Source organism: Hyperoodon ampullatus (assembly GCF_949752795.1).
Source record: "Hyperoodon ampullatus genome assembly, chromosome: 3".
NCBI classification, from domain to species: Eukaryota; Metazoa; Chordata; class Mammalia; order Artiodactyla; family Ziphiidae; genus Hyperoodon; species Hyperoodon ampullatus.
In genome coordinates, this window is record NC_136916.1 from 179,346,726 (window position 1) to 179,373,391 (window position 26,666).

The 26,666-nt window shown below is 68.6% G+C and overlaps 1 protein-coding gene across 2 annotated transcripts; it reads right to left on the reverse strand.

The window, feature by feature from the left end:
• Positions 1-1,233: 1,233 nt before the first annotated feature.
• JAG2 (jagged canonical Notch ligand 2) lies at positions 1,234-24,805 on the reverse strand (the record flags this gene model as incomplete). Of its 2 annotated transcripts, XM_079700962.1 has the most annotated exons (26): positions 1,234-2,604; positions 2,876-3,032; positions 4,472-4,603; positions 5,179-5,427; positions 5,798-5,913; positions 6,007-6,120; positions 6,462-6,547; positions 6,629-6,656; positions 7,114-7,230; positions 7,363-7,476; positions 7,570-7,683; positions 7,953-8,066; positions 8,151-8,303; positions 8,406-8,556; positions 9,400-9,570; positions 9,658-9,704; positions 9,787-9,900; positions 10,017-10,130; positions 10,307-10,420; positions 10,569-10,688; positions 10,797-10,927; positions 14,379-14,439; positions 14,582-14,833; positions 16,645-16,702; positions 24,223-24,567; positions 24,740-24,805. In XM_079700962.1, the coding sequence occupies 26 exons, from the start codon at positions 24,803-24,805 to the stop codon at positions 2,141-2,143; spliced, it is 3,702 nt and encodes a 1,233-aa protein (XP_079557088.1). In that variant the 3' UTR covers positions 1,234-2,140. The 2 variants fall into 2 exon arrangements, with proteins under 2 accessions (XP_079557088.1, XP_079557089.1); XM_079700963.1 differs by lacking the exon at positions 9,787-9,900.
• Between the last annotated feature and the right edge of the window lie 1,861 nt (positions 24,806-26,666).

The following is a 26,666-nucleotide window of genomic DNA, read 5'->3' on the forward strand; positions in this document are numbered from 1 at the left end:
CAGCCGCTTACACTCTTCCCACCTTCTGCCTCTGGGCGGCCTCGGGACCACTTTCTTCTGATCTCTTTTTCACTAATTCTTTCTTCAGCAGCATCTCAAAGTGACTGCTGAGTTTTCAGTTTAGGGGATGGCGCTTTGTCATTTCTAGAAATTCCACTCGTTTTTTTTTTTCAAATCCACTTGGTTATTTTCCAGCTCCCATCCAGCCTGTTGGCATTGCTCAGCTGTCTTGTTTGAGCACGGCCAGCAAACACCTTTTTTTAAAAAACATTTATTTATTTGGCTGCACCAGGTCTTGGTTGGGGCATACGGGATCTTCGTTGCTGTGTGCAGGATCTTTAGTTGCAGCACGTGGCATCTAGTTCTCTGACCAGGGATCGAACCCAGGCCCCCTGCATTGGGAGCGTGGAGTCTTAGCCACTGGACCACCAGGGTAGCCCCAGCAAACACATTTCATACTCTGGGTCCGAGCACCCGATGGGCAGCTGCAGCCTGGCAGGGTTCTGATGGCTGCTCTCCTGGCGCTGGGGTCCCTTTCGTGCTGGGTCTGGACTGTGGTCTGTTTACTGACTTTGGAAAATCACGAGGCGTAGACAGTTCCAGGACAAAGGCCATTGGCATTTGTTTCTCCCAGGCACCTGGGGGCCCAAGTTAGGTAAACATGACTTAAAAGGAAACTGGAAGCTCAGGATCTTTCTGGCTGACCGGCGGTGGCAGCGTGAGCTCCACACGTGCGCGAGGCTGGCGTAAACCGTGACTGAGTTAGCGACCACCTGGTCTTCTCAGCGACCTGTGCACAAACTGACAGGTGCCAGAGCCTCCAACGGCCGCCCCGAGGCCACCACGCTGAGTCCCAATTTGCCCAACCCACGGGAGCCAAGAGCCACTCGCGGCGCAGCGTCTCACACTCTCAAGTTTTGACCTAATTCCCCGAAACCTTGAGAGCTCTTCATTGCTAAGCGACTTGACACAATTTACAAAGCTCCGCTCACCTGTTTTCAGTTCGGAGCGGATGCAGAGTGCCTCCCCTGCCTCATTTCCAGGAAAGCTCGTGTCAACCACACGGATGCGAACGTGTTCCCCGCCCGCAGGAGCCCTGGGGCCGCAGGACACGCCCACTGCTCACACACAGCCCCCCCCCGCCCCCCCGTGCCTGGCTCTGTGCCGTGGACGCCCCCATCCTGCCCTGACTCCCAAGTAACAAAGGAACAGCACCCAAAGAACAAGTGAGGACAGAACATTTAAGTTATTAAATCAAATATACAGAGGGATTCATTTAATATGTACATATTTACAAAAATGCACTTTCACGAGGAGGGGGGGCCGGGGCCGGCAGGTGGGCAGCGGCCTGGTGCCCACGGCAGACGGTGACAGTTGCGAGGGGAGAGTCTGTGTGAAGGCACTTGTCACAAGCTTCAGTACTGCCACCGTCCCGGGGAGAACAGAGCAGTCAGGAAGGGCACTTCTGAAAGCACAGTTGAGAGATCTCTGGGGCGAGTGCTCGGGGCAGCAGCGAGCGAGGACGGCGGGCTGGAGCGGACGGACTGGCGAGCTGGCGAGGGTCTGCCTGCCCACGGGCCTCAGGCCACGCCGACCGCCACGGGCCCCACCAAGGACCTCAAGCCCCACTGCAACCGCAGGTGCCACCAACAGCCACGGGCCACGCCGAACATCACAGGTCCCACTGAGGGCCACGGGTCCCGCTGTCAGCCTCGGGTGGTCCCACCGACAGCCACGGGTCCCACTGGCTCTTTGGCCTGGAGCCACTGAGAACCCCAAGTGAGGAATAAAGGAAGATTCTGTAAACAGTGCGCCACCTCTGGGAACAAACGCTCAACGATTTGGTGAGAACACAGACATCCTTGCTTTTTCCTGCCACACGGCGAGTGCGACACACAGAAACGTTACAAAAATAGCAACTATCCGAGAATACTCCGTTGTTTTCCGCCTGACAGTTACCCAATAATTTATACAAGCTTAAAGAAACATAGAAAATAAACATCTGTTTTTCGTTTTTGGTGGTTTCTTTTTTACACAAAATAAAGAAACTATGCACACGGCCTCGGCCTCCTGTGGTCTGGCGGGCGGCGTGGCACCCGGCGAGGGGCCCTGGGTCCCGGCCCAGCTGGCGGCTGCAGTCCTACTCCCGGACAGCACGGCACGTGGCGCCGAGGCTCCCGACGGCGCGGTTGTCCACCTTAGGGCCCGAGGCCCAGCGGGCCGGCCTCCCCGGCGAGTGGCCGGGGTCTTTGGTGAACTTGCGCGAGAGGAACTTCTCGGCCTCCGGGGAGTCGTCCTCGCCGCGGCCGGGCTCCTCGTCCTCGTCCTCCCTGCTGCCCGCCGGCCCGGGCAGCGCCTCGCCCACCCTGCGCGGGGCTGGCGTGAAGTTCTTGCAGGGGAACAGCACGTCCTTGGGGCCGCCCGGCCGCTCGATGGGGTTGCGGATGGGGTTGAGCGGGGCCCACTGGTTGTTGGCGCCGTCCTCCCGCGGCAGCCGGCTCCTCTCCCGCTCTTTCCTGCGCTTGCGGGTCCACCACACGCAGACAGCCACGCACGCCAGACACAGCACGCTGAACACGCCGCACAGCACGGACACCAGCAGACCTGGGGCGGGGGCGCCGTGAGGGGACCGTCGGGCGAGGGTCCTCTGGCTCCCGGTGGTGGGGAGGGTCCCAGGATCGGGGCTGGGGAGGGGGTGCGTGGAGGGCTGGGGGCCCTTCGCTGGCAGGTGCGGAGCAGTTGCAGCGTTCTGTGGGTTGGACGGCCCCCCGGCAGGGCCGGGAGAATTCGCAGCCCCTCCCCTCCAAGCCCCGCGTGCCTGAAAGATTCCCACCGCCCAGGGGGGCAAGGAGCGGCCCCCCTTCCTCCTGCTCACCTGTGGAGGAGCTGCCCACGACGACCGTCTCCACCTTGACCTCGGTGACAGCCAGCAGCAGCGAGCTGTTCCCCCGTCGGGTGATGGCCGCCACGATGGCGTGAGCTGCACTCTGGATCAGGCTGCTGTCCGGCAGGTCACGTGCTGGGCTGAAGGACTGAGGCAGAGGACGGAGCTGAGGGGCAGCCCGCCCGCGTCCGGGGGCCTGTGACCCCCAACCCCAGTGGGACCGCGTGCCTGGCCCCGTGTGCCGCCCCAGCGCACACGGAGGTTCCCGTCCAGGCCGGCGGCTCTCGGTCGGCGGCAAGGAGGGATGCGGGTGGCTGTGGTCCCACGAGCAGGGCCGTCCTGGAGCAGAGTGAGGGGCTTGGGAACCTGCGGCCCCAAGGCTTCCTGGAGGGAGGCTCATCGAAGGGGGGGGGGTCCTTGGGAGGGGTGCCCCACGCTGGGCAGTTCATGGGGAGGTAGATGAGGCCTGGTCTGCACTTTCCTGGTCTGGACCCCCTGCACCTGGGGCTAGGACGGCTGTCCCTGTGGATAGGCTCCCAGCCCCAGCCAGCCACGCCTGGAGTCCAGAGGGTGCCACAAACCCAGCACTGGCCCCCGATGCCAGGGCTCCCCCAAGCCCTGCCGGCACCGTGCGGCCCTGCTGCCCCAACACCGGCACCCAGCCAGCACCCCGAGAAGCTGCTCTGCCCGTCCCCTCGTCTCTCCCCGCACACGCCCAGCCACAGCCTCCCCCAGCCCCGTGGTGCCCATTTACATCGGGTACCCACCTGGGCCCCAGAGCAGGGCCCCAAGGACACCCGCTCAGCCGAGGGCCCAGGCAGGTGGCCAGGCCCTGACCGCACATCCCAAGGCGGCCTGAGACCACGGGCACCCCTGCTGCCACAGACACCAGAGAACACAGCACAGGTGAAGCAGGGGGCCGGGTGCAGCCAAGGCGGCAGGAAAATGAGGCTTCCACCCACAATCCCGCCCACCCCGTCCAGTCGGGCAGGCCCTGGCCTTAGCGCCGCACCCAGGCCACAGCTGACCCCCATGGTCTCGAGTCAGGATCCCACACGAGGGCTCCCCATCCCGAGGCCCCGGGCTTCGGAGCTTCCTCACTCCCCCACCCTCCCCTCAAGGAATCCTCCAGCTACACCCCGTCGCTGTCCACCCTGGCCCCTGACCACTCTCCTTCCTTCTCTGGGTGCTGCCTCTGTACCCCAACTCCTGCTGTCACCCAGGGCCTCCCACAGTTCTGGGCACCCCTGCCCAGAGTCCCCAGCTGTAAGCGCTGGCCCCGCGGAGCTGCACATGCGCCCTGCCTGGCCCCTCCTCCCCGCCTCGCGGGGCTGACAGTGCCTCTCCTGCAGGCCCGCCCCGGCTCCGCCGGCCTCCAGCAAGGGCACGGGGAGTTGCCACAGCCCTACGCCGCGTAACTGTGCCGGAGCGGACTCCTGGGTCTGTGGTCACCCCGTGTCCCCAAGTACCTGGGAGCCAGCCTGGCCTGGGCCCTCTGCCCCAGTCCCCACCAGGCGCACGTGCAGAGGGGGGCCCTGGAGAGGGGGGCGCTGAACAAGGGTGCCCAGCCCACCCGCCAGTACCCACCATAGCCACCTCCACCGCGCTGGCCTCCGAGGACGGCCGGTCACAGAGCAGCACGAGCAGGCGGTCCCGGGCCACCGCCCTCGTGGCTGGTAGAGCGCGGATCCCTGAGCAGATGGCGCCCACGGTGGTACCCTGAGCAAAGACGGGCTGCACGTGAGCACGGCCCGGGGACCGAGGATCTGAGGGCGTTCACCCCCAGCTGGCACCTCGGGCAGATGGTGGGACACGCCTTACAGCCTGTCTGAGGGATCAGAGCAGGGATGTGGGGGGAGTGGGGGGGACTGGCTCCCACAGCGGTCCTGTGCCTCCTCACCCACGACACAGACCACCACCATGGTCAGGGCTGGGTGGGGCCTCACCCGGTGCTCAGGCCAAAAAGACGTTAAGGACAGGGATGCGGCCAACGTGAGAAGTGCCCGCGGAGCTGTGGGCTGCCCCAGCCTCCCTGGAAGGCCACCTACAGCCCAGGTCCCTGGGACAACTGGAGGAACAGGCACCTCGGCCCAGGCTGGCCACTCCTGGCCACTCCCCTGGGACCAACACTTCACCTCATCTGACCGCACTCGGCCAGGCTCCCCAGCCTCCCTGACCCCACAGGCGCCAGGCAGCCAGCAGAGGTCTCGGGCCATCTCGGTGGCCACTTGAGGAAGGATGCGGCGCCGGGGCTCTGCAGACCTTCGCGGTGCCCAGTGGACGGCGCCACTCACCTGGGGCACCTGGTCACGGTTGAAGTGCAGGGTGAGGCGGGCGCAGTTGTTGTCCAGGTGGCCGGAGCGCGGCCGGCAAGGGGTGCTGGGCAGCAAGGGCTCCTCCGTGCCACACTCCCCCCAGGCCATGCAGGGCGGCTGCAGGCACTGCCCCGGGGCCTTCTCCTGGCACCGCTGCCCAGGGGGGCACTGGGTGCTCAGGGCGTCAGGACGGCCAGCCAGCAGGCAGGGCTTCCAGCCGCACCACACCTGGGCACACGCAGATGGGACCCGCAAACACACCAGCACCACGCGGGGAAAAAGACACGGTCGGGTCAGCAAGTCCCAGGGCAGGGTGCCACCCTACCCCACCCCACCCCACCCCCAGCGCTCCCAGGTTGAATGGCACCAGAAGGACCCCCATCAGAGCAGGGCAGGGCAGAGCAGGCCCAGGTCTTCCAGAGCCTGGCTCACCCGTCCCCCTCCCCCAGCACTCTCACAGGATGAGCAACAGGGTCACGGAAGGATGACGGGGACCCCAGGGCACTGGACACCCAGCAGGGCAGTGCGGGGAGGCACGGCAGGGAGGGAGGGCCAGGCAGGGCTGGCTGGAGGGGCTCTGGGGCAGGAGCCCCTGTACCTTGCTGCAATCCCGGCGGCCGTCCAGGCAGCGGCAGCTGTTACAGTCCTCTGCCCAGGAGCTCCCGTGGGGGAAGGGCACTCCCTGGGACCAGCAGGGCCTCCCGAACACAAGCACTGCAGGGAGGAGAGGTGGGGGCGGCCGTGACGGCCAGGCCGCGCCCTGACCCACCCAGGCATGGCCCTCGCCCGCGACGTCCCCCCACCTACCCTCCTGGCACCGCGGGCCAGACCGGCCAGGAGGGCAACTGCAGCGGTAGCCGTTGATCTCATCCACACACGTGGCCCCGTAGGCGCAGGGTGAGGACTGGCACTCGTCAATGTCTGCAGGGAGAGCAGGCGGGCTCAGCGGGCAGCATGGGAGGCCCTGACAAGTGGGAGGAGCAGCCCCCAGCCAGCTTGGGCCTCGGGTTGCCCTGGGGGGCCCTCTGAGCTGGGCCTGGCGCCGTCACTGTCACCAGCCCAATAAGCACCACCCCCATCTGCCTCTGGGACGGGCGGGGTGGGGGGCCTCTGGGTACAAACACCTCAACCTAAACTAGGGTCTACCCCTTGCCGGGTGGCGGGAGACAGACAGAGGAAACTGCAGCTCAGAGTAAGGTGGGAGCAGCTCCCACGGCTGGGGTCCCATGGCACTGCCCGCCCGGTGCCCCCTGGCCCCTCACTGATGCGGCAGTCAGGGCCTGCGAAGCCCGGCGCACACTCGCAGCGGAACCAGTTGACGCCGTCCACGCAGACACCGCCGTTGTAGCTGCAGGGGAGAGGACGGGCGTCAGGGGGCCCAGGACAGGCCGAGCTCCCCGGCCAGCCCGCCTCAGGGGCTGCCACTCACCAAGGCAGAGGATTGCAGTCGTTGGTATCTGTGTTTGCGGAAAAAAGAGGACAGTGGGCGTGGCATCCATCCGCCTGGCACCCATCCGTGCCGAGCCTGGGGCACCCCAGGCACGCAGGACGGGAGGATGCCGAGCTCCCCAGCCAGCCCACCGTGACCAGGATGGAGGCTGGGCGGCCAGGGCCGCGCTGGGAGGAGAGCCCATCCTGGAGGGGACTGGTGTAGGAGGGTGGGGTGCACGAGCAGGACGCCCAGGCCACAGGGCGAGTGGTTGGTGGGAGACGGACAGAGGGCAGAACACACAGGGGAGGGGGCTGGGCTGCAGAGCTCAGGGGGTGTTGGAGGTGGCACGGCAGATCTTGGGGCTCAACTGGACTCTGGTGGCCAAGTGCAAGGGGCAGGTCTGTGAGGCAGATTCGAGAGGAAGCAGGACCCGGAAGCTGGGGGAGAGAGAAGCGGGTCCCACCCCACACCCACGGGCTCACTGTGTGTGCAGGTGCGGCCCTCCCAGCCGTCCCGGCAGATGCAGGAGAAGGAGTCCCCGCTGCCCACACAGGTGCCCCCATTCACGCAGGGGTTGGGCAAGCAGCTGCTGTTCTTGGCTGCAAGGGCGGAGGAGGAGAGAGGTGGGAGGGGGCTTTCATCTGGGCTGGGCAGACCGGGGGCTCCACCCCACGCCTCCAGCCCAGACAGCAAGGGGCAGGTGTGGCCGGCGTGTCCTCAGGGCTCCTCACCGACGGTGCAAGTGCTGCCCTTCCAGCCCGGGGGGCAGGCGCAGCGGAAGGTATCGCCACTGTCGTAGCACGTGCCACCGTTGCTGCAGGTGTAGGCGTCACACTGGAACTCACCTGCGGGCACACGGCCGCTCAGGGGGCGCCCGGAGCAGTGGGCGGCATCCCGGCGGGCGGCCCCCGGCGCAGCAGGGGCTCGCGGGCACTCACGCGAGTGGCACGTCTTGCCCTTCCAACCGTCGTCACACGCGCAGTAGAAATCGTTGACCAGGTCGTAGCAGCGGCCGCGGCTGTGGCAGGGATCGGGAAGGCAGTCGTTGGGATCTGGGGGCGAGGACGCCGGTCAGCGGGGGTCCCGGCGCTCAGGGAGGGCTGCCCGGGGGAGGCGGCGCCAGAGCTGGGCCAGGGAGAGACGGGGCCGGGGAGGGAGAGCGTGTGCCCCCCCGCCACACACACACCCACACCCCCCCCCCACCCCGCTCCCGGTCACCAGCTCGCCACGTGGAGCCGGTGACCGCCTGGGGCCGCTGGGGCTGAGGTGCCTGGTGACAGGCCACGCGGGGCCCGAGGAAGGCGCAGCACGGCCCACTCACTGGTGTCGCAGAGCTCGCCCTCCCAGCCGCTGGGGCAGAAGCAGCGGAAGGCGTCCACCTCGTCGATGCACGTGCCCCCGTTGCGGCACGGCTGGCCGAGGCAGTCGTCGATGTCTGCAGGAGGCGGGCGTGAGCCAGGTCCCCAGGCCTCCGGCCCCCTCCCGGCCCCCGCCCAGCCCCCAGTCCACAGCCACTCACTCTCGTGGCAGTAGGTGCCTGTGAAGCCGCTGTCACAGACACAGGAAAAGTTGCCCCCGGGCTGGCTGACGCAGTGTCCGTGGGGGCCACACACACCGGAGGGAGCCACGCGGGCCACCCTGGTCCCCGCCTCGAACCCGCAGCCATCAACCACTGCCACAGAGATGGGAGGGGTCAGCCCCACCTCTGCAGGCCCCACCCACCTCTCACCTCACCCCACCCCATCCCCTCAGGCCCCACCCACACTGCACCCACCTCTGCAGGCCCCCCCAGGGCACGGCTCCCGGGGCTCAGAGCAGTTCTTGCCGCCCACGTCTTCGGGGCACGCACAGTAGTAGTCGCCCTCCAGGTTATAGCAGCGGGCCCCGTTCTGGCAGGGGCTTGGCTGGCAGAAGTCAATGTCCACCTGGGGGGCGGGGGGCATCCATGAGAGCCCAGGCCCTACTGTTGGTGCTGGACAATGAGCCAGGCCTCACTTGTGTCCATACAAGGAATCCCCAAGATCCAGGCCCCATCTGGACTAGACACCCAGGCTTCCGCAGCCAGAGCCTGGAGGACCGCCCAACCCAGACTGTCCAGGCCCCTCAGCTGGACGGAAACACCTGCGGGGGCCAGGCCCCTCCCACCACCCTCGCCTCCAGGGCAGCCCTCTTCCGCTGCATCCGGCCTCTGCCCCTCCTACTAGCAGGAAGGCCAGCTACTGGCCCCCCTCCCCAGCCACCAGGGCCGCCCTGAGCCCCGTCCATGGGTCCTTCCCAGAAGCATCACCGCCAGGCTCCACGGCCCTAGACAGGACCTCTATCCTGGGCCCCAGGAAGCTTGCTGGCCGGGAGACCCGCCCCCTTGCACCCCTGCAGCCCCACTACTCTCCCCTGCAACGTCCAGGGCAGGTCAGAGGGCGGTGGGTGCGCGAGCCTCTCCTCAGACCCGCGTGTGGCACCCCACCCCACCCCGTCAAAAACCGCCTGCCCCGCCCCGTCAAAACTGCCTGCCCTCCGGCCACAGTGGGAATCAGACAGACAAGGTTTGGGGCAGCCGGCTGACCTGCCAGGGCTCCCGGCTCACCCCGCCAGGAGGGGCTCGTCATGACAAGCAGTGACCCTGCGAGTCTCCTCTGCCCCTGCCCAGCCAGGCAGCCCGACTCTCTGTAGGGCCGACGCCCACTGTGGCCCCCTCCTGGCCGCTCGGACGGGCCACCCGGGGCAGCGGCTGGAGGAGGGGGGTGGCAGGCAGCACACGCAGGCCTCACCTCGCAGAGAGGCCCCGAGAAGCCCTGGGGGCAGTGGCAGCGGAAACCGTCGACCAGGTCCTCACAGAGGCCGACGTGGCAGGGGCTGCTGGCACATTCGTCCAGCTGGCGCTCACAGTGCCGGCCCCCGAAGCCCCGTGGGCACGCGCACTGGTAGCCGTTCACCAGGTCCTGGGGGGAGTGGGGGGGTGAACCTCCCGCAGGCGGCTCCCCCCGACGCTCCCCCGACATGCGCGCACGGCACGGGCCGGCCCTCACCTTGCAGGTGCCGCCGTGCTGACACTGGCCCCCACAGTCGTTGACGTCTGCGGGCAGAGGCGCGGGTCACGGCTGGGTCCTCCCTCTCCCCCAGCCCTGCCCGCCTGCGGCCCGCCCACCCGTACTGACTGATGTGGCAGTTGACGCCCATCCAGCCCGGGATGCAATCACAGTAATAGCCGCCAATCAGGTTTTTGCAAGAAAAAGCGTGAAGGCACGGCTTCCCTTCACACTCATTGGCGTCTGTGAACGAGACAAGGGCAGTGATGGGGCCCGGGCCCCACCTACCCCGGCACCCGCAGCAGCAGCGCATGCCCAGTGCACAGCCCATGCACACACGTGCCCCACGGGCCCCTTACCCAGCTGGCAGGTGGCCCCCCGCCACTGCTCGGGACAGATGCACTCGAAGCCGTCCACCAGGTCCACGCAGGTGCCCCCTGCCGCACACGGGTTGGAGGTGCACTCGTCAATGTCTGCAGAGGGTCAGAGGGAGAGGTGTGGGGCGGGAAGGAGGGACACGGGCCTGGCTCTTCCTGTCACCCCTCCCCTGACCACTGCCGCCCACGTGGACGCGGCCACTCCACCCCCACCCTCCAGACCCCTCAGATGCCAGGCTGAGTGCCCCAGACGCACTGGAGTGGGCACTCACCGAGCGCACAGGTGGGCCCGCTCCAGCCGGATGGGCAGTGGCACTCGAAGCCTGAGGGCGCCTCGTGGCAAGAGCCCCCGTTGGCACACGGGTTCGAGGTGCAGGCGTGCTCGGCTGTGTCGAGAACCACAGGAAGTGGGTGTGGCGGCCCAGGCCCCCTCCTTCCTCCCCAAGCCCCCGAGGCCCCGAGGTGGGAGCGGGGGGTGCCTGCCGCACAAAAGGCCAGAGAGGTGGGCCCAGCCGGCTCCCAGCCCCGACGTACCCCGCTCGCAGTTCTTGCCCGAGTAGCCGTCGGGGCAGGCACAGCGGTACTGGTCGGGCTCCGCATTGATGCACGTGCCCCCGTTGGTACAGGGGTGGTGGCTGCCGCAGTAGTTCAGGTCTGGGGGCAGGGGTGGGCGCTCAGGGAGCAGACCGAGCCCCTCGCCCCCTACCTCCCCAAGGCGCCGGCCTGGGGCCTCGCCACCCGTCCCTCGCCCACCAGGCGCACCTTTGTTGCAGAGCAGGCCGCCCCAGTTGGTCTCGCAGCTGCACTGCCAGGGCTCCACACAGCTGCCGTGCACGCAGCCCGGGTACGGGACGCACTCGTCACAGAATCTCCCCTGCCAGCCATAACTGCACCTGGGGAAAGCCGAGGGCCGTGAGGCCATGTGTGAAACAGCAGACCCCGGGAGCTCTGGCCGCTCCCAGGGTGGCCTGGGGACACGGGCGCAGAGTCACATGGGCTGCCCAGGGCCGGCAGCCTCAGCCTTTGAACTGGAACAGGCCCCGGGCCAGGCGGGGGTTGTGGTCCCGCCGGCCAGCCCGCACCGTCACGGGCACTCCCGGCCGCTGGCCTCGCACGGTTGGCCACAGCTGTCCAGTCACTCCTCCCGGAGCTATTTTGGGACTCACCCCAAGCAGGGCCCCGAGAGCAAGCGCCGGGAAAGGAAGGCGCTGCCGGGACCCCAGGAATGAGAGGGCCAGGTGCTGCCAGGCCTGGGCAGGCCAGTGGGGCATCAGGAAAGGACTCCTGGCCTAGCCCCAGCTGGTAACCTTGGGCACAGCACGTGACCTCACCTGTGACTCAAGGGCAGTAACTTCTCTCTCCTCAAGGCCCAACCACGGGCGCATCTCACAGATGGGGACACTGAGGCCCACAGGCTGCCCCAATCCAGCCCTGAGAGAAGCCAGATTCAGGGCAGTTCTTGAGCTAGAGGAGTCACCCGCTCCCTGGCAAACGGCCTCAAAAGGCCTCTTGGCTCCAAGGCCATGACCCCGAGGCCTGGCTCTGCCTGAGCTGTGGGCCAGCGTCCTCTCTGGGAAGTCCTTCAGGAGGACGGGCAGAAAGACACCCAGGCCGGCAGCGAGGGCCCGGAGCTCAGCCAGCCGGGGGCACTGCTCGTGGGGGAGAGACCAGCACCCTGTGCCGGACGCCCCAGGGCCCGGCGGGCTGCCCTTCAGGCCCTGGACGTGACCCCCAAGGGACCCTCCCTAGAGCTTCGTCCCGCAGGATGGAGTGACGTCCGTGCCGTCACCCACCACGTGGATTTATTTTTGGAAAAGGAAAGCGCCACGGCCCTTCCCGGGCCGCCCCCGAGTCCCACGGCCCCCAGCAGGGACGCGGGCCAGCTCAGCCAGTGCAGGACAGGGAAACCAAGGCCGGTGAGAAGGGGCTCCTCCAGCCCCCCGTACCCGGGGCGGGGTGGGGGCGTGGTGTGTGTGCCCTGGGCCGCACGCCCCCACCCACCACCCTCCCTCCGGGGGACCCCTGCCAGGGAGCACGAGGGTACCTCGGGCGTGCTCTCGGCCCTGGGTGGGGCAGCCCTCTCCAGGCACCCCCCCACCCCAGCTTTCCTGGCCCCAGAAGCCCAGGGAGGAGACGGCAGGAAGGCACGGCCATCTCCGCAGCATCCGGTGGGGGTTTGTCCTGCGCTGAAACCTGAGCCCTGAGCCACGGGCGGCAGCTGGGCCTCACCCACAGGCCAGGGAGAGAGGCGGCTGGGGCTCACCTAGAGCCTCTGTCCCGAGAGGCCCGCGCCGCCCCCCGCCCCCTCCACACCTTCCTGCACAGCCCACACTGCAGGGGGGGGCGGGCCTCTCCCACCCTCCTCCCACCGGCCACCCAGAGCCGTTAGCGCGGCCCAGCCCCATTGTGCTCAGGACCCAGGTGGGGACCTGTCTGCCCGGAGTCCTAGGGCTCATGCCCACCACACAGGTCACAGGGCAGGGCTTCAGGGGAGGGCCCTGCCCAGGGCAAAGAACAGTGCTGCACCCAGTCTCCCACCCAGGATCTGGTCCCTGGAGGTGCCTGTCCCTCAAGACATGAACCCACCCTGGGCCAGGCCCCCAGGTGACCTCTCACCGGCACTGTGCCCCCGACGCCCCTGGGAGATCCACTCAACATGTCGTGGCCGGGTGGGTGCGGCCCTAGCCCCGTCTGTCCCTGGGCAGCCCGCCCGCCTCCCTGCCCTGGGACTGGTGGGTGTGCTCCACATGCCACTTCCCAGACCAAAACCACCACAGGAAGAGCAGAGGGTCACCCTCCCGGCCCGGCCCCCGGCTCCCAGACACTGCCCTCCTGTCCAAACTCAAGGGGGGAGTTACTGAATTTCTCGCTTAGCGCCCTTATCTGAAAAACACACCTGGGAGCAATCCCGCCCTCCAGAAGGGGTCCTGGGACGAGTGAGACCTGAGGCCGGGGCAGGGGCCTCACTCACTGCGCTGCTCACCTCTCTGCCAATGTGCAGGCCCCTCCCAGGGGCTCGCCCCTGAGCGTCCACCTGGTCCCCCAGGCCCAGCTCCCGGGCCATCCTCACGCAGCCCCGGCGCCCACCCTTGCTCACACACCCTCGAGAGCCCTGCTCTAAGCCCTCCCGGCTCCAAAGCCCGGCCCCGCCCCTCCAGCTGTCCCAACCCCCCTTCTCCGCTCACTACCTGGCAGAGCTACTCCTCCGTTCCCACAGCCGCCTGACCCTGCCCAAGCCGGCAACTCTACCTGCCCCCAAGTCAAGGTCTCCGATGGCCTCCACTGTCTGCATGAGGCTGCGGGGACCCCTCGCTCTCTGGTTCCCTCTGACCCCTGGCCAACCCTGTGTCACTGCCCGGTTCCCTCTGACTCGTGGCGGCGGCCTCTGCCAGCTCCGCATCGTACACTGTCACCAGCAGGAGGCTGGGACCGGCTCCTGAACCTCTTCTCCTCTCCAGCTGCCCCTGGCGGCTGTCAGCACCGCCCGCGTGCCTCAGGGGCCCACCCATGTCTCGGGCCAGGCCTCTCCCCACAAACCCAGGGCAGGGTGGGCACCTCCACATCACCTACTGCTCTCAACCCTGCCTGCTGCGCCTGAGCCCACCCCTGTGTCCGGTGGCACAGGGTATAGAAGGCTTGGGGTCCTCCCCGACCCTCCCCCCGCTCCAGGACGTCCGCAGGACCTGCCCACCCTTCCACCTCCCACGGGACCGTCACCATCACACGCCCCCCCCCCCAGCCCGGCCCCTCCCACACAGCAGCTGCTCGGGTCCTTCCACGCCACCTCGCTCAGCTCCAAACCCTGCAGCAGCCCCCCTTCTTTTCTAGGTCCCCCCACGCTCACCACCCTCCCCCGTCCTCCACCCACGAGCACAAGCCGCTGTGCCCTCTGCACCTCCTGTGCTGCAGACATCTGCCCTCGGGTGACTCTCTGCCCCCCGGCCTCGGCCCCTTGTGTAAGACCGTCCCAACCACGTTACGTGAAACGGCCCTGGCCGCCCCCCCTCCCCAGGCCCCCGCCCTCCGTCCTCGTGGGGCTGTCACTGTCGGGCACGCCCAGGCTCTGAGGCCGCGTGCGTCCCTGCGCCGATTATAAGCCGCGTGGGAGCAGGGCCCGTGTCCCCACTCACTGCGGCCCCGACACCCAGCTCCCCGGCACCGCGTACACAGCAGGCGCTCAGCCAAATCCTGCTGAGGGAGCAAGTGTGCCTGGAGAGGCAAGAAGAGGCAGCGCCGGGCACTCCCCTGCACTCCCCAGGGGCAGCGCCGGGCACTCCCCTGCATTCCCCAGGGGCAGCGCCGGGCACTCACCTGCACTCCCCAGGGGCAGCGCCGGGCACTCACCTGCACTCCCCAGGCACGGAGCATCCCCCGTGGAGCAGGTTACATCCTTGTTTACACACGGCTGCAAAGACAGAGATCAGAGAGGCGCCGCTGCCGCCAGCCATGCACGGGCCCCCACAGCCCTGAGGCAGGCACGGGGCGGGGGGGGGCCTCCAGGTGGCACCCCGCACAGCCCTCCGCGGGGCCCCGCGCAGCCCGCTCACCCTCCTTGCACTCCTTGCCCATCCAGCCGTCCATGCAGGCCTTGTTGCCGTACTGGTCGCAGGTGTAGTGGCCGAAGAAGTCGTTGCGGGGCCGGCAGAACTTGTTGCAGGTGGCGCTGTAGTAGTTCTCGTCACAGCGCACACGGATCTTCAGCTCCAGGTGTGCCACGTGGCCACTGAAATGCAGGCTCTTCCAGCGGTCCTCCGGGTTGATCATGCCCGCGTGCGACACCCGCTCGATCAGCAGTTCCTCTTGGGGGGGCGGCAGAGTCAGCCGGCGCAGCCGCCACATCCCCCTCGGAGGCGCACAGCCCGCCAAACCAGGCGGCCAGCGGCCTCAGGCCACAGAGCCGGGACAGCAGGGCCACCGCAGGAAGCGCGGGGCTAGAGGGGCCTCCTGCTCTGCCAACGTAGGCGGGTTCGGCAGGGCTGGGCAGGGGCGTCCCCGCCTGTGCCCCGCAGCCCGCGGCCCTGCTCCCACCGGCACCCCCACCTGGCACCACGCCCACCCCTCACTGCTGGACGTCGCTGGCCACCCTCCCACCCCTGCCGGGACCCCCTCTCTCCGAGGGCCTTCCCGGCAGCAACCGCACCGTTCACTACCGCCCATCTGAAAACAAGCCTCTCTCAGCCCTGAGCACGCACGGATCCAGCAACCCGATGGCTGGGCATCCCTGCCACGTGGGTGGAAGCACCCCGAGCTGGCAACCACAGGCACAGGGCTCATGGTACGTCTCCCTACACGTTCATACCAGTTTGGGGAAGTCTGCAATGAGGCTAAGGATCCCGCACGCCCCCCACCCCCGAGCTACAGGAAAGGCCAGGCCCCTCCCTGAAGCGTCTCTCCCTGGGCCAACCCATCGCTGCCCTCCTCCGGGGAACGCTCCTGCCCCGGGCGGCCTGTCCCCACGCCCGCCCAGCCCCGCTGACCGCCGCTTCCAGCCCGGCCCCTCTGCGTCCCCACAGCATCGTCACCTGTGGGACCCAGGGGCTCGGTCTGCCTCGGCATCCAACCGCCCGCGTGACACTGCCCCCAAACGCAGCGCGTCCAGACTGTGCTCCGGCCCGTCCGCTCGACGGCTTCTCGGCCCTGTGGCTGCTCAGGCCGCCCCTACCCACTCTCACCACGTCCAACCCATCAGCAAGCCCCGTGCCTTGACCTTCAGAGCGACCGGAGCCCCTCACCCCGCAGGCTGCTCCCGGTCCCAGCACCCCCAACCGCCACCTGGGTTCACACAGCAGCCTCCTCACCCGTCTCCACGCTGGCCCTGCAACCCGCCCTCCACGCAGCAGCCTGCGCGACCCCGCTCCAGGAGAAAGCCAGCCCACGAAGCCTCCGTGACCTGACCCCGGCCGTGCTGACCTAATCGCTGCCTCCACCCCCGCCTCGAGGGCCCCGTGCTCTTCTCCAAACTCGTCGGGCTCACTCCTGCCTCAGGGCCTTGGCACTTACTGCTCCTGCCACCCACGCAAACGTTCTTCCTCGTTTGTCCACGGAAAACCTCTCTGCCCTACCACCACAGGGCCCCGCAGATGCCGTGCAAGGTCGGCCAGCTGCCAGGTGAGCCTGCGGGGGAGGGCCACCAAGCCCCACGTTCCAGGGCAGATGGGCAGAGAGGGGCTCAGAAAGCCAGAGAGCGCTCTCGGCAGCGAGCCACTCCGCTGTGCCACTGACCCGGCCTCAAAAGAACAGGCTTGGGTTTGGGCGTCAGCAGGAGGCTACGGGAGCGCTGGGGAGGCCCAGGTGCGGGCCCTCAGCCCTCAGCGAGGACACATGCCCATCAGAACAACACAGAGGAAGCTGAGACTGGGGAGGAGGGCAGCGCACGCGCAGCTCAGCAAATCACAAGTGTGGCAGAGCTTCCTGGCAGCCAGGGCAAAAAGGGAAATAGCACAAAGATCCTCAGGGTAGAGGCAGCTTTCCTGCCATGTGGGCCTTTGTCCCCAGCAGGCAAAGGACCAGGAACCTGGCTATGTGCATCTCCGTGAATGAGGGGGTCAGCCTCCCAGTGCCCTGAGGAAGGCCTTGCAGGCAGCGGTCCACCCAGCCGGGGCTAACTCACCATCCGGGGTGGTGTCATTGTCCCAGTCCCAGGCCTCCACGATGAGGGTGAAGGAGCGCTGCGGACACAGGGAGGGACCCGTCAGGTACCTGAGGCCCCGCCCCAGCCCAACCCTCCCCCACCACCCCAACCCTCCCCCACCACCGTGCCTCGGCCACACCCCCACTTTACCCCTCAGCTCTGAGGAGGGGTCTCCTTAGCAGACCCCGAGATGACCCCCTGGAGAAGGGAGACTGCCCCTCCAGGTCACGAAGGCTCGGGGGCATGAGCTCGCGGCTCCCGCAGCTCCGTGGCCCACCGGCCAGCCTGACTGGCTTGGGTCAGGACGGACAGAAGGGAGAGTGACCCAGACAGAGCAGCGGGCAGAGGCGGGCACAGCTGGAGCAGCTGCAAACAGGGGTGCCGGGTGGCCCAGGACCAGAGGGGGCTGAGCGGGAGGCCCCTCGGCAGCTCACGGGGGCCCCACCCACCGTGGGGAACAAGAGGTCCCACCCCCAGCCTGCCCGGGAGGGACGATGCCCCGTCACCAGGCCACAGGATGGCAGGGGCAGGCCTAAGCGCTGGTGCCGCCCACGCCGGGACACAGTGAATGTCTGCCCCACTAGCCCGCCTCACCCGAGACCAGGAAAGCGGACCCCGCTGCACAGATAGGAAAACTGAGGCCCAGGGACTGCCCAAGGCAGCCTCAGCCTATGCTCTCTCCCCCTCCCTGCCCCCAAGACCATCCGGCCCTCGGGCACCAGGCAAATGATGGGGTGAGTGATGGGCTGACACCACCGCCCCGCCTGCCGTGAAGACAGCCGGTCGCTCCCGGGCACAAGCTCGCGCCTCGCCTCGCCCCTCCCTGCCCAGCCCTTCCCCGGCCGGGACCCTCCGTGGCCCCCCCTCGGACCAGCCACGAAGGTGCCGACTACCACCCACCCAGCCTAGCCCCACCCGGGCTGGGGGCCCACAGGACAGGGCCACGTCTGGGACACTGGGCTGGCCGGCTTCCTGCCCGAGGGCTACTGCCCTGGGGAGGCCAGACGCCTCTCCACCCTCGGCGCACCCATCTCCCAGCCCCCGCAGCTGCCTGCCGGCACCCCACCCCCCTCAGCCCTGGCTCTGCTGTCCCCCACATCCCGGCCCCAGGCAGCTCCCCGCGGGCTGCCTGCCACATCCAATCACAGCCACAGCCCCTGGACACCCAAGCGTGGTCCTCCCTCGGGGACCTTCCTCTTGTCCCCCCACCCCGTGCCTCCAGCTGCCCTCCCACGACACAGCCTCAGGGCCCAGGACACACGTGCCCACCCTCAACTTTGCTCAGCTCACCTACACCGCTGCCCCTGCCCTGAGCCCAGCCCCCCAGCAGCGGCCTCCCAGACACCCTGGATGACCCGCAGGAGCTCATGCTCACAGCCGCCACCCTAGGACCCACACCCACCCAGGACGCCCAAGCAGGAAGTGGGGAACCATCCTCCATCCTTCTAGAACCCCGCCCCCCGCCCCCATGGAGCTGTCCCCAGGCTCTCAGTCCCACCTCTGGAGTCTCCCTGAAACCCATCCCCTCACTCCTGCCACCGCCCTCTGCCAGGCCATCAGGATCCGTGCCCAGGCTGCCCATCTCCACCAAAAGGGCCCCTGGCAAACACTGGGGCCTCCACACCCCCGTCCACAGGAGCCCCAATGACCCCCAGGGCTCTGTCCACATGTCCCCCACTGCTCAGCCCTCTTGGGGCTCCCCGTGGCGTGCGCCCTCCTCACAGGTACCCAGCACGCCCACCCTGCCCCTGGGCCTTTGCACACACAGCTCCATCCCCCTGCCTGGAATGCCCCCCTCAGGCCAGCCTTCCCCTGGCCATTCCCACTCCTGGTGACAGCCGGAGCGCCCAGCTCCTCCCTAGCCCGCACTCACTCATCCATCCATCCGTCCACACATCCATCCATCCATCCATCCATCCATTCGTCCGAATATGCACCAGGCACAGCTCTACCACCGGGGACCAGAACCTCTGCCCTGGCGGACGGGTGAGTCAGCAGGGTACGGAGCTGCTGTTCTAAAAGGGGGTCAGGGCAGGCTGCGGAGAGGGTGCCTCTGGGCACCCTTGAGGCTGCAGAGTACGGGAAGAAGCATCCCAAGCAGGAGCCACGCGGCAGGGCCTCGGGCTGGAAGAGCAGGGATGTGGGAACAGGGGTCTCAGAGTCAGACTGCGGGGCTGCCAGCCCCCGTGCCAGTCTTGGTGCTAACGCTTTGGAGCAAAGTGGGTGGCTGCCAGGTGGGTCTGAATGAGGCCAGAGACCAACGGGGCTTCAGCAGTCGTGCTGCCCACCTGGCAGAACGGGGCATAAAGGAGGACACGGGAGGCAGCAGGGAGCTGACGTGGGCTGCGCCCACGAGGGCGGGACCACGGCGGCCAAGGCCCCCAGTAGGGCAGGCGGAGGAACGCCCCAGGCCGGGCTGCCCATCCCACGGGGCGCTCACCCCTCGGGGCAGCCGGGTCCACCTCCCCACACCTGGGCTTCGGGGGGCAGGGAGCGTCTCCTGGCTCCCAGGAAACCCCACGCCAGCCACTCAGGTAGGATTACCGCCACCTTCGCCAGAGCCCAGGGCTCCGGTTACCTGCTCCCGCGGGGACATGCGCTGCCCGCCCACCAGCAAGGGCCCCACCGCCCGCCAGCTGGGTTCCCTACACCTGGACGGCAGGAAGTCATCCAGAGAGAACCTGAGCCAGTGGGTGGGGCGGCACCAGTGCTGGGCCTCCACCTCCTCTCCTCCTCCCGACTGGCCTCTAGGACTCAGTTTCCCTCCTGCAAATGGCAACCTTTCATTCCAGTGCTGCTGCCTTTGGGCCACGGGCCCGGCAGGGCTCTGTCAACCCCAGATCCCTACAGAACAGGGAAAAGGCAACAGACCTGGACAGGAGGCCTCGGAGGGCGCCCTGTCATCCCAGGGACCGGGCTGGGGGTTGGGTGCCTGGGCAGGGTCGATGACAGCTAGGGGCCGGGGGCGGGTTCCCTAGTAGGCAGGCAGAGCAACACCCCTGGCCAGGCACAGTTGGGCCACCAGCCTGCCCAACCTCGAGAGGCCCACCCAGCCGGCTGGCCTTAGTCCCTGAAGACCCAGCCACACCTCTTCCAGAAAGCCCGCCCTGACCTACCCGCACCAGAATCCCAGCCTGACCACGGCCCTCTTCCTGGCCCACCCCCAAGGCCAGGTCCAAACCCTTTGTCTGACCCCCCAGAAAGAATGGTGAGGCAGCCGCCCAAAGACATGGAAATGGCACAGGGCAGACATGGGGCCGGATGTGCCACACCCCACGGCTCAGGACACCCCAGGCCAAGAAGGCCTAGCACAGACCCTGGTCCACGGGCTCCACGCTGGTTCCTCTGCCACAGCACCCTGCATCAGCGCCCGGCCCCCCACGGGCAGAGCTTGATGCCGGCGCCAGGAGCTCTGAGCACAGATACGTTTCCTGAAACCCGAGCTTTAGAAAGGCCCAAGCCTCTGCCTCCATTGTCACCCGACAGGGAGGGGAGGGGGCCGCCTCCCCTCAAGGCGCTGAGCCCCGGCGCCCCGGCAGGAGGAGCGGACCGCCGGCCTCCCCACAAGGGAAGCCAGACGCCCACACTCCGCACCAGGGACCAGAGAGGGCCTTGCCTGGGCGTGCCCCCCCGCCACCGCGGGCCAGCAGCCTACGGTCTCCCGACACCCCACCACACACACGTTGCGGGACTGCAAAGCCCACAGTCAGGTCGACTCTGGTCACACCAGGCTCATGGTAAGCCTAGAGGACGAGTACCCCCGTGCACCTGGGGTCTGGGGGGATGCGGACCCTGGCTCAGGCCTGAGGATTAGAGATGCCCGTCTCCACCAAGAAACGCCTCATCGGCCCAGCCTGCCCTCATCCAGACACCACCCCTGAGAGGATCCCTGAAAGCCACAACCCCTCCACGGAGCCCCCACCCAAACCCTCCAGCAAGCTCTTCCTTGCCACGCCACAGCCTTGCTCCCCAAGCCACCTCTCAAGGCCCAGGGACAAAGCCCCAGCCCGTATCCAAGCGCTCCACTGGCCGGTGCAACCCTCCCAGTGTCTCCACTTTGCCCGAGAGCCCCACCCCGCTGCCCCAGCATCAAAGCCTTGACCAAGACCCCTGATGTACGAGGCAGGTGACTGGGCACGGAGCAGGTGCAGCCTGCCGAGCCCCACCTGAGCAGGACCCCAAGGCCCCGGTGGGAAGGTATGGAGAGACAGGCGGCAGAGGAGGCCCCGGGAGCAGTGTGGGGAAGGGGCCAGGGCCCACGTTAGCCCCCCACCCCAGCCCCCAGCTCCTCGGGGGTCGGGGGCACATGGAGGGTGGTGCCACATGCCACCCAGGGCAGCTGAGGCGCTCCCAGGCGCAGACCTTGGCCTGGCCCACCTTGGGATGGGGGCTCGTGCCGCTGACAAGCCCCCTTGGCAGTTGGACGTGGGGGGGCTGGGCCCTGTGTTCACATCCTGGCAGACCTCCCCCTTGGGTGTGCATGCCCCCAACTGGCCCAAGTCCCCCGCCCACCGCTGAGCACATCACAGACCCCACAAGGGACTCCGCCCTTCTGCTGGGCAGCCAGCGAGGAAGGGGCGAAACTAGGCCAGCCGGAAGGCCAGGCTGGGCACTGAGCCCTGCAGCCCCGTCCCCCACTCACAAGACCACATGGTTGCACCACGCAGCCAGGTCCCAGGACCTGCTCTGGCCCACGACCTCAGGTTGGCTACACCGTCAGAAACGGGATCAGGCCTAGGCCCACCTCGGTTCTCCTCACGACTCCAGCTCGGCCTTCACGAGCGGCCACACCCCATCTGTGCCACCATACGCAGCCACCCCCTCGAACCCACAGGGCTCGCTCCAGGAGAGGGGCCCTCGACCTGTGGGCCAGGTCCTGGGGTCCCAGGTACCACAACGTAAACCAAGTAGGCAGGTGTGGCCTCTAACTAGGCAGCAGAGCCCCTCACTCAGGGCCCCCGATGCCACACTGCACCTCCATCGGCCAGCCCCACCCGGCCCCTCCAACACCCCCAACGGCCACCTACCACACCCAGAGGGAACTCACGCGTGTGCATGTGTGCACACACACGTGACCAAACGTGGCCTCCGCCCTGCTAGCTACAGGCCAGGCGCTGGGGCTGACACGGCATCACCTACCTCCTGGGGGGACCAGCGGGACGCACACGGACATCCATGGGGCGGGATGAGGAGAGAAGACGCAGGCCGCTCACCCAGGCTGACCCCACCTCCCTCACCTCCAAGAGCCTGGACACGCCCCTCTCCAGAAAGCTAAGCCTGACACCAACCAGAACCCACAGGCGGTAGACAGCGCAGGGACCCGGGCCTGCGCGGCCAGGTCAGGGCGCCCCAACCAGGCCTGGGGCAGTGGCGGAGGGGGGCGCTCGGGACTGGCTGAGGGTCACTGGGGTAGGCGCACAGCCCAGACCAGCTGCCGGTCCTCCCCCTCCAGGGCCCTGGGCCGGCTCCCCACACCCGGGCACCTGCAGCCACCTTCAAGGCCCTGCTCACACCCCTCCTCCTGGGTCCTGGACGGGAGCCCTCCCACCTGAAGCCCCGAGGCAAGGCCCGGCCCCCCCCTCGGTCCCCAGGGCACCAAACACGGTCCTCGCTTTCTCCGGTCAGGGTCAAGGGCCCCAGTGGGCACACTGGGTTCCAAACTCGCCCCAGCTCAACTCACCCCAGCTCACGGGATGGAGCTGGACTTGCAGCAGGCAGAGGCAGTGTGGCCCCAGGGCTGCCGCCGGCCGAGCGGAAATACCAGTGCGCTGGCATCGCCGCGCCGGCTGCAGGCCTGGCAGCCAAACCACACTACTGGCAGGGAGAAAAGGACAAGAGCAGCCCCCCAAGCACACGGCTACCCCCCCAGCCTCACCCCCGACCAGAGGGTGGGCCACCTGCTCCCTCTGAGAGGATCCAGCTGGGGGCAGGAGGAAGGGGGGAGCTGGCCCAGGACCTGGTGCCCAGGCTGCAGGCTCCTGCCTGGGGAGACCAGGGCCTGCCCCGTCCCGTTCCACCCCTGGCTGGCCAGCGGGGCCGAGCGCCTGAGGGACACGCGTTGGCCCGCCACATTCCTCCAGGCCTCCCTGCCCCCACGGCCACTGCTGCCAACTCGAGCCGAAAACACATCCTCAGGTAGCGATTTCGAACCGTGCTGGCTCCGGCCCAAGCGCAGATGACAGGCTGCGGGCCCTGCTCAGACCTGCCTGCCGCGCCGCTGCGGGGGCGGGGGGGGCTGGGCCCATCCCCGCGCCCGGGGCCTCCCAGGCCGCCCCTGCCATTTCCACCCCAAGGACACATTCCCCGCCTGAGGCCCCTGGGCCAAGGGAGACCCCAGAGGACAGCCAGGTATGTGGGGGTAGGGCTGTGGCCCCAGGGGGCTGTAGCCAGGGGTCAGGAAGGGGGTAAATAGGATAGGTGAGGCCCCCGGTCCAGGCTGAGGAAAAGGGGCCAGCACACTGCTCAGAGCCGGGTAGGGGAGGAGGGTGTCGGGCCCAACTTCAACCAGTCCGGCCTCAACCCCCCATCGCTTCCAGGACTAAGACATCAGGTGGACATATTCCTGTTGGCTTCCGCTGGCTGGTCCAGCCAAAGGTCCTTAGTCAGAAGAACAGCCTCTCAGTCGGAGCCTGGCATCCTGCTACAGCCCGACCCAGCCCAGCTGTGGGGACCCGCTCCTGCACGCCGAGGCCCTGCTTTCCAGGGTCCTCTCTCATCCCTGCCCCCACCCACTTCCATACATGCAGCACAAAGACCTGGGAGGGCCACACCAGGCAGCAGGAGGCCTTCACCTGCCCAGCCACAGCTCCCTGCAGCCCACGGGGATGGACCACATCCCTACCAGTTTTCTCGGGCCCAAGGCTCCTGCCTGACAGGCCAGCCCCAAGCCCCCTCCCAAAACAGAATAAAACCAAAAACCCCAGGCTGTAAGATGTAAGGAGCCTGATAGAGAACCACTGCGCCAGGGCCCACTGAACCTTCCCCCCGGGTCTGGGCCAGGGGCAAAGGCTGCCACCAACACACGTGCCCGAAGTCCGCCCGGACCCAGGTCCCCCGGCGCCCGCCGGAGCTGCCACCCCCCACCCCCGCCCCCGGGCATCCAGGAAACTGCAGGGCGGGCGCAGCCTGGCCGAGGGCCCGGGAGGCTCCGCCGGGGCCTGCCCCAGACCAGCCTCAGCACGCGCGGCGCACATGCCTCCGCGGCCTGCCCGGGCCCGAGGCGCCTGGCCGCGCCTCCCCACCCAGACAGACACGCGCAGGGCGACGCAGGCACACGTCGCGGGCCGCCGTGCACGCGGGCCGAGGCCACCCCGCCCCGCCGCGACCCCCGCGCGCCCACGTGGCCGGGCGCGGACCCGGCCCCACGGAGCAGGCGGCCGGGGTCCGCCCGCCGCGCGGCGCCCCCTGCCGGCCCCACCCGCCGGGTCCGGGAGCGCGCGGCTCGCACGCACGGCCGGGGCCGCAGGTGCCGGGAGGCCGAGGGGCCGAGGGGCGGCGGGCAGGGCGGGGCCGGGGGCCGGGCGCCGAGGGAGGGGAGGTGGGTGGGGGCGCACGTACCGGCCAGGCGAACTGGAAGGGGATGACGACGAGACCCGGGTCGTGGTCGCCTCCGGCCCGGGCCCGAGCCCGGGCCCCCGCGGCGCCCGCCGGCGGCAGGTAGAAGGAGTTGCCGCCCAGCACGGGCGTGGCGCCGTGGCCGTAGCTGCAGGGCCCCGTGGGCGTCACCTTGGCCTGGTACTCCTTGAGGCACACGCGCACGTACGTGTCGCACTCGTCGTGGCCGCAGCCCCCCGCGCGCGTCGTCCGGCCGTCGCCGTCACAGCAGGCGCCGTTCAGCAGCTCCCCGTTCACGTTCCGCAGCGCGCTCAGCTGCAGCTCGAAATAGCCCATGGGCCGCGCCGCCTAAAAATAAGGCAGAGGGAGAGCGCAGGGAAGCGCGGGCCGGGGTCGCGAGCCGGGGCGCCCCGCCCCCACCCGCCGCACAGCCTCGAGGGCTTCCGAACCGCGGCGCCCACAGGCGGTGCCGCCGGCCCCGAGGGACGGCCCGGTGCGCCCCGTCCGCGCCCCCGCTTACCTGCACGCAGAGCGCCAACAGCAGCAGCAGCTGCCGGGGCAGGCGCCCCCGGCCCCGCGCCCGCATCGCCTCCTCGACCCCGCCCGCCGACCCGCCGCCGCCGCCGCCCCTGCGCGCCCGGCCCCGGCCTCCCAGTGCCCGCCCGCCCACCCGCCCTCCGAGCGCCGGCGGCAGCGGCAGAGGAGGCGGCGGCGGGCGGGGTCGAGGCGGCGCCGCGCGGGCCCGGGCGGCGGGCGCGCTGGGGCTGCGGGCGCGCGGGGGCGGCGGCGCTCGGGCTCGCAGGCTGCCGCGCTCCGGCCCGACCCGGCTCCCTCGCGGCGGCGGCGGCGGCGGCGGCGGCGGCGGCGGCGGCGGCGGCGGCGGCGGCGGCGGCGGCGGCGGCGGCGGCGGCGGCGGCGGCGGCGGCGGCGGCGGCGGCGGCGGCGGCGGGTCCCGGCCTCGGCTCTGCGCGCCCGCGCTCCCGGCGCCCGCAGCCAACAAGTTCGGGACAAGACTGACAGCTCGCTCGCCCATTCGTCACCCACGTACCTGCATATGCATGAGGGGGCGGGGCCGCGCCGCGGGGTGGGGCTGGGGGGGGTGTTGCCGGGGGCGCCCAGGATTTAAAGGCGGCGGAGGACTCCTCCTGCCAGCGCCTGGACCCGGCGCACGTTTCCCGGCGCCCTCGGGCGGCGGGGCGGCAGCGGCGGATCCACTAAAGCCTCCGCCGAGCCGGGAGAGCGGTGCTGGGCGCCGCAAAGCGGCTTCCTCTCGCCCGAGCCCCGCCGGGTGTCAGGAGCCAGGGGGTGGGGCGACCCCTGAGGTCACCGCCGTGGTCCCCTCCTATCGGTGCGCCTCCGCCGCGCTGCTCGCGGTCCCAAAGGAGATGCCGCCTCCTGCACAAATCAGGGCTCGGCCCCAGGCGGGGCGGGCGCGGCCTGGGACCCGAGCCTGCCCGGCCCTACTGCGCGCCCCCCTTCCCCCGTGAGTGCCCCCATCCGTGCCGCTCCTACCACCTCCACTCCTACCACCTCCACTCCGGCCGCAGGGGGCGCTGCACCCCTCCCACGCCCCGGCGCTCCCCTCCGATGCCCCAGCCCTCTCCTCCTCACTGCCGGCGGGTCAGGAAGCCAGGGAATGAATGTTCTTCTGCGCAGACTGTGTGCCCAGTTCGGTGCTGGTGCGGGGCTCGCCAGGCCATACTTTCGAGGAACGCCCAGGATGGGTGTCGGGGCTTGGGCGGGGGGGTGCGAATAAAGGACCGTGGTGCACCCCCGAAAGGACAAGGTGAGGGCCGCCCGAAGAGGCTCCTGCTGCTGTCCCGGTCGCCAGGCCCCCATATCCCACTCTGTCATCACCTTGTTGCCCTCTACTGGAGTAACCTCGCCTCGCCTCCTCCGAGGCACCTTGTCTCCAAACATCCCAGCCTGTCCGCCAGTCAGCGTCCTTTTCAAGGCTGGAGCTCGCCTTTGCCGTTAGGGATACCAATTCGGTCCAAAGGGGTCTTCCCGCTCAACCTCCATAGTAACTGGGCTTTCTTCATTCCCCTGGCTCCTCCGGCCCTGGGCTGGATGCTGGGAGTGCAGCCCCTGCCTGGAGCTAGTCACTGCTACAATTTGGTGGGGGGGTGGGGTGGCTGGAAGCCTTCCTGGAGGAAGAGAGCTTTGAAGGAGGCCAGGTTCAGGGCCAAGGGCAATGGCAGAAGGAACTCAGGAGCACAGGCACTGCCTTTTCTCACACTAGGATATGTAGGTGCAGCAGCAGCCTAAGGGGCCTAATGCCCTCGTTTCACCGCCCAGCCTGCGGGCCCAGGCCTCAGGGGCCTAAAGAGATGGGCCTGGCTTTGCTCACTCCAAGCGCCCATCCCTACCTGAGCCCCTCTGTAGGCTGGGAGGGGGCAGGACACAAGCCAGGCACCGCCATGCACAGTGACCCCCACCAAATAAGG